The sequence below is a fragment of the Seriola lalandi genome, unplaced genomic scaffold (assembly GCF_002814215.2).
Source record: "Seriola lalandi dorsalis isolate HSWRI2012SDOR001 ecotype SW California unplaced genomic scaffold, Sedor1 jcf7180002050766, whole genome shotgun sequence".
Taxonomy (NCBI): domain Eukaryota; kingdom Metazoa; phylum Chordata; class Actinopteri; order Carangiformes; family Carangidae; genus Seriola; species Seriola lalandi.
Window position 1 is genome coordinate 3,691 of NW_019521319.1, and position 6,331 is coordinate 10,021.

Sequence of the window (6,331 nt, forward strand, 5' to 3'; positions counted from 1 at the left end):
GTGTGTGTGTGTGTGTGTGTGTGTGTGTGTGTGTGTGTGTGTGTGTGTGTGTGTGTTGGTTGTTATCTGTGTAGATGGATGAGGAAATCTTCCTCTTCTCTCTCTCATTGGTCATTAGTAGGTGTGAATAAGCTTCCTGTGAGAGAGTCAAACAAAACATAATAATGTTACAGCAGAAGGTGTGTGTGTGTGTGTGTGCAGGTGTGTGTGTGTGTGTGTGTGCAGGTGTGTGCGCAGGTGTGTGTGTATATCGTGCTTGTGTTTGCCCAGTTATTAGTCCTTGTGTGTGTCTGACCTCTCACTGTGCTCATATTTTTACTTGCAGCACAGCAACACACCAAACAATGTGTGTGTGTGTGTGTGTGTGTGTGTGTGTGTGTGTGTGTGTGTGTGTGTGCGTGCGCTCTGCCTTCTCTCGGCCATAATTAATACCCGTAGGATTCTCATTATGCCGAGAGCGGAGCGAGCGTGGAAGCTGTGATCCGCTCTAACAAGCCGCCGCGCAGAGAGCGAACATGTCGGCAGCTGAAATGCCTCGAGGCTACAGAGGCCGGCCCGTGACTGGAAGGTCGCCGGTTCAAATCCCTCAACTCGCAGAGAAAACCGCTGGGATGTGTCGATGAGAAACTCTCCCTTATCAGCCACAGTGGAGGAACCCTGGAGGGAGGCTCTTAATCCCTGTTTGTTCATGTTCAGAGGTCTGAGAGGCGGGAACGTCACTCCACTCAAAATTAAATACATTTTTCAGTCAGTTTCTCCTTTGAAAAGTGAGAAACCAGTTTATTCCTCTGATGTCTGCAGATATCCTGAGTCACTGTCAGAGAAGAAAAACCAACATTACAGCTCCTGCAGTGTAAAGGTCTGTGTCCATGTGTAGTGTGATTATAGATCAGCTCTAGCTTCTATATTAATACTGTGAAAGTATCAAAGCCTCAGTCCACAGAGAAATGCACACAGCCTGTATTCAGAAACTGAGCCTTAAAACCAGCCGTCAGGACTTCTGGAACTTTGTGATGTCACAACAAAGCAGTCACCAAGCCCCGCCCACCTGGACCCACCATCCAAACCTTGCAGGATTTGGTTTCTCTGAGTGTTTTTACCTGAAATCTGCTTTATTTTTATTGGATCAGTCAGAAAACAGTCAGCCAATCAGAAGAGAGGCTCAGAGCCTCCTCTCTTCTGATTGGCTCACAGACCTGTTGTTACTAGAGCTGCAGAGAGAAGCCTGAGAGAGGAGATGTGAAACTACACTGAGATGGTGTTTGGTTCTTCTTTTGTGCATCTGTGGATTGATGTTTTATAAGTTTTATTAGAGACTTTAAGCAGCGACAGTTTAAGTGACGCTACGGCGCCCGTGAGGAGTTTGTGACTTCAGCACCACGGACAGCGGCGACAGTTTGTCTGACACGTCTATGACACATTATCATGTGTCTTTAACAAATATACTCTGAATCCATAAAACTACTTACAGTGTAATAGAATATAAACAAAATGACAGAGTCAATTATGACTAAAACACATAATTACCCAGGAACACCTGAACCTATCACAGGTAAACTCTTTCTCCTGTAGGAGACAGGTGAGCTGCAACAGTAGGAAGTGTCATCACATCATGAAGCTGTCACTTCACTGGGAATCAAGGATGAAGTGATTTGGTTGACTTCTGGTGATCAAAGGTCAAAGGTCAAGGTCACAGTGACCTCACAAAACACTTTTCAGCCATAATTCAAGACTTCACACAGTAATTATGACAAAATATTGGATAAACAGGGATGTAGCCTGGAACTAGTCTGAGTGGAGGAGGGATACGAGCGGGAGGAGGTGGTTCTAGTTTTAAATGTCTTATAAACACTTCTTTTCTGATTCTCCTGATAAACAGCTGCTTGCGTTGTTTCTCCAGACGTGACAGAGGGCGTATTAGAAGAGGAAGGAAATGTTCATATCCTGCATTTTGGAGCTTGAGGAAAAAGCAAATGTTCATTTATCCTCCTCTTCTAAAATCTCACATTTCACTTTAAGATTTGAAAAGACGACACAAGAGTATTTCTAATTCCATTCGTAAGCAGAGACACCAGAGTTCAGTCTCCGGGCAGAAATGGAGACGGTTAAGAGACTGACCCCGAGGAGAGAGGGAGCGGCGGAGAACAGAAACGTTTAAAGAGATGAGGGAAATGGAGACGGAGCTGAGAGCGAGAGCTGCTCCGCCGCAGCTTCAGAGGTGCAGGAGAGAGGAAGAGCAAAGAGATAAAGAAAGTGAAAGATTGAAAAGAAAGAAAGAAAGAGTTGAGGAGGAGGAAGAGGAGGAAGAGGAGGAAGAGGAGCAGGAGGAGGAGGAGGAGGAATCACCCACAGGATGGAGTGCAGAAAGAGATGAAGATGGTGGAGGAGTCCGGTGACTGACGACATTTGAATCATGAGAAATGTACGTTGCTGTTTTTCATTTGTGGTCGTCACTTTTTCCTAATTCTAAAGAAATGACTCAGATTATAAATATTATAATAAATATTATTCCTTTAGAAAAACACACTCTGAAGGACGGAAACAGATTCACCTAAAAACTGTGTTTTAAATGAATGAATGTTTGTTTTGAGGATTTCTCTTGAAGAAACTGTGACGTCGGCGCCTCCCAGTGGTCAGGTAGAAAACAACGACAACCACCAGAGACACAAAGACTCGTCCTTCTTTTCCCGGACAATGACGTCACCGACAGGTGGGTCCTTTGTGGCTCAGCCTATCCCAAGATGCATTGCACGGCGGTAATGAATATAATATGGCAGCAAACAACAGTGACAGAGAGCCTGAGGATTAGACAGTTCAACAGCGGTACAACAGTGAGAGCCACGGGCCTTAAAACCTCACCTGGTTGATGGCGGGGACGCCCTCCGTCCCGATGCAGGCGGCCAGGGTGAGGACGGGCAGATCCTGCCCCTCCACCCTGCGAGACTCCAGACAGTTCTGCCTCTGTCTGATCGGCCCGGACTGAGAGTCCGAGTCGTCTGGGACCCTGAGGGGGGAAACACCGTTAACGTCTCCATGGTAACTGCACAGAAACATGTCTTCACCTGACTGAGACGAGGCAGACCAATCATCTCGTTAACTACATCTAGATATCACCTTCGTTTGAGGGCGATTTATCAGGATTCTTAAACCCGACGCGCTGCGCCGTTAACAAATCCGCTCAAGGCTGCGATTCTCTGAACTCATTACTTCAGAAAGTTTCCTCCCAATCTTCCTCTTTGATAAACTTCCTCAGTCTTTCTTGTTAAATTCTCGGCCGCGCCGTAAACTGGGGCTTAAGCCCTGTAGCATTAATTCAATCTGCTATCTCCCTCTGTTTTAATAACCCGTTAAAGGTTATTCTGCGTTTTAAGGGTCAGGTCCGTCTCCCCCCGAGAGCCGGCCTGTTAATTCCATTCTGACGGATTAACACCAGCCTGCAGTGGATAAATGTGTATTTAAGTGTGTGTGTGTGTGAGTGTGTGTGTGTGTGTGAAGGAGAGGAGCAGTGTTTAAATGAGAGCACTTATGTGTCTTGAAGGTGTTTATGTGTGTCACCGCCAGGGCTTATGATGTTATACAGTGTGTGTGTGTGTGTGTGTGTGTGTGTGTGTGTGTGTGTGTGTGTGTGTGTGTGTGTGTGTGTGTTTGAAGGTGAATGCACTGAGCTCCACATTTTGCCTCAAAATGTGAGTAAACTTCACCAGAGCAAACCTGTTCTGGTCTGAGCTGTGACGGATCTTTCAGACCGGACGCCGCTCAGGTCGGCGCGCTGTTCAGGGGAGGGCGGAGCAAATATAGGCGGAGTTTGTCACTACGAAGCAGGAAGCTCCTGCTGTGTTTACAGTCTATCATCACCAGCAACAAAGATCCCAGGCAACAAAATAAATCCGGCCCACACCCGGGCCACATGCTGGTTTTCTTCTGGCCCATATACGGCATGATTGTCAGATGAACCAAGGCGGATGTTGGGGCAGAGGTTTCATTTTGTTATCTGGGATGTCTCTTTCCTGTGCTATGAAGCTAGCGTTAGCATTAGCCACGCTACGAAGAAGAAGGGGAGCGGCAAAGAAGAGGCTGTGAGAGTCTCCAGGAACAGAGAGCATCTTGGGGAATTCGACCTTGTGTCCGTCTGCTTCAACTTGACCTTTGACCGGTGAACTGACGCGAGCTGGACGCAGCGACAGACTAACGAGCTTCAGAGCCCCATGTGATGTGCTAATGAGATGAAGCCTCTCCTCTCTGACTGCAACATCTCTGAGTCTCTGATCAGGATCCAGATGTTGAGGCACAGCTGGAGGACTCAGACCTCAGACTGAGTCAAACCAGCAGAGTCAGAATGAAGCAGAGAGTCTTTGATCAGTGTGTGTCACATCCGTCAGACTCACACACAGAATAACAATAATAATAAAAATGTCCTTAAGAAATGAAGCAGAAAGTAATAAAACCAGATTTGACTTGAAATTTCTCTTCTTAGTCTGTTCAGCAAAACACACACACACACACACACGCACGCACGCACGCACGCACGCTCATACACACACACACACACACACACACACACACACACACACACACACACTTACTTGAGCTCTGGGTAAACGTTGTCCAAGTACCACTTAAAGGATTTGCACTTGAGCTTCTTGCGAAGTTCCACTCTGCCTCGGATACTGACAACACACAAACAGACGGTCACAGACCAACAGAAACAGTCAGATACAGAAACAGTCAGATACAGAAACAGTCAGTCAGAGCAACAGTGAACCAGGCGGTCAGAAACCTCTCCACAGTCTAATAAAAGCTGAGGTCCAGTGGAGCAGACGGAGCAGGTGCGTGATGTGTTTAAATGTCAGTGTTTACCTGAGTCTGACTGATAAACACTGACATTTAAACAGCTGATTCAGTTCCTGCTTCACCTTCAGTCTGAGTTCAACCAGCTGTTTTATTTATTTTATGTTGGAGACGTTAAAGATCAACGTAACACCAGGCACTTCCTGTTCAAACCACAGACTGTAAATAAAGATGGCCGTCGCCTCTGTGACATCCCCCACAGGTTTATGAAGCTCAGAGTGAGCTGCTCCACTGTCGCCATCTTGGCAGTGTCTGACTCCGCCTCCTAACTCCCAGCTAATCCAAAAAGAGGCCACGCCCCCAATCCTCCATAACTTTAGTCCTAAATAAAATGTAAACAGGTGAGTTATATAAACAGGTGAGTTATATAAACAGGTGTCATGAAGGAGGAAATCAGCTCTAGAGACCAAAACAGTTTTTGTACCAGGCTGTAAACATGTTTATTTATGCTGTAAAGTTGGACATTTTAACATGGGAGTCTATGGGGACTGACTCACTGTTGGAGCCAGACTCTAGTGGCCGTTAGAGGAACTGCAGCTTCTGGTTTCAGCCTTATATTTGTCTTAATCAACCTCCACAAGCAGCAACAATCTGTCGAGTTGTGCCACACCAGCTGTTTTCCTGGGAATTTATTCCATTTTTTTCTTGTTTGTAATTTTTGCTGACAGTTTACAGAGGAGATAAAGAAGGAAACCTGCAGAGAGAGCCAGGTGGATGACATGCAACAAAGCCACAAACAGACCAGTCCACCTTAAAAAACAGACCAGTCCACCTTAAACTACTGAGCATGGTCATGTCTGTGGGAGACGACACTGACTGTCCTGATCCTGAGACATCAACAAGCTCAACACCAGTCCTGTGTGTGTGTGTGTGTGTGTGTGTGTGTGTGTGTGTGTGTGTGTGTGTGTGTGCGTGTGTGTGTGTGTGTGCGTGTGTGTGTTTGTGTGTGTGTGTGCGGGTGTGTGTGTGTAGATAGGGCACTCAGTCTAAGGAGCTAGGGCTCTTGGGAGCTCAATCAGGACGAAAGAGAGACTTAACACAAAGACAATGAATGAGGCGTTCATTGTCTTTGTGTGTGTGTGTGTGTGTGTGTGTGTGTGTTGTGTGTGTGTGTGTGTGTGTGTGTGTGTGTTCTTACTCTCCGTAAGATTTCCCTCGAGCTGCAGGACGAGCAGAGTAGTAAAAGAGGCGGAAGTCATCCATCCACACCTCGGCTGTGCGACGAGTGTTCCTGTAACAACACACACACACACACAAACACACACACACAAACACACAAACACACACACAAACACACACACACACACACACACACAAACACACACACACACACACACACACACACACACATACACACACTTAGACCATAATTTCCCACACCATGCTGCTTCAAATCACGCAGCAGGGAAACACAACACTGAAAACGTTGCGTTCAGGGACACTGCTGCAGGATGAATCTCATCCCGACTGCAGGGAAAGTGCT

The 6,331-nt window shown here is 46.5% G+C and overlaps 1 protein-coding gene across 1 annotated transcript in view; it reads right to left on the reverse strand.

The window, feature by feature from the left end:
• The window catches only part of LOC111649427 (polypeptide N-acetylgalactosaminyltransferase 14-like), an 8,719-nt gene extending 2,633 nt beyond the window's left edge, over window positions 1–6,086 (reverse strand). The window contains exons 1-3 of the mRNA XM_023399180.2: window positions 5,987–6,086; window positions 4,584–4,667; window positions 2,860–3,004 (exon numbers count right to left, since the gene is read on the reverse strand). Coding sequence (XP_023254948.2) covers window positions 2,860–3,004; window positions 4,584–4,667; window positions 5,987–6,051 — 294 coding nt within the window. The 5' untranslated portion in view covers window positions 6,052–6,086. The remainder of the gene's footprint in view (window positions 1–2,859; window positions 3,005–4,583; window positions 4,668–5,986) is intronic.
• Between the last annotated feature and the right edge of the window lie 245 nt (window positions 6,087–6,331).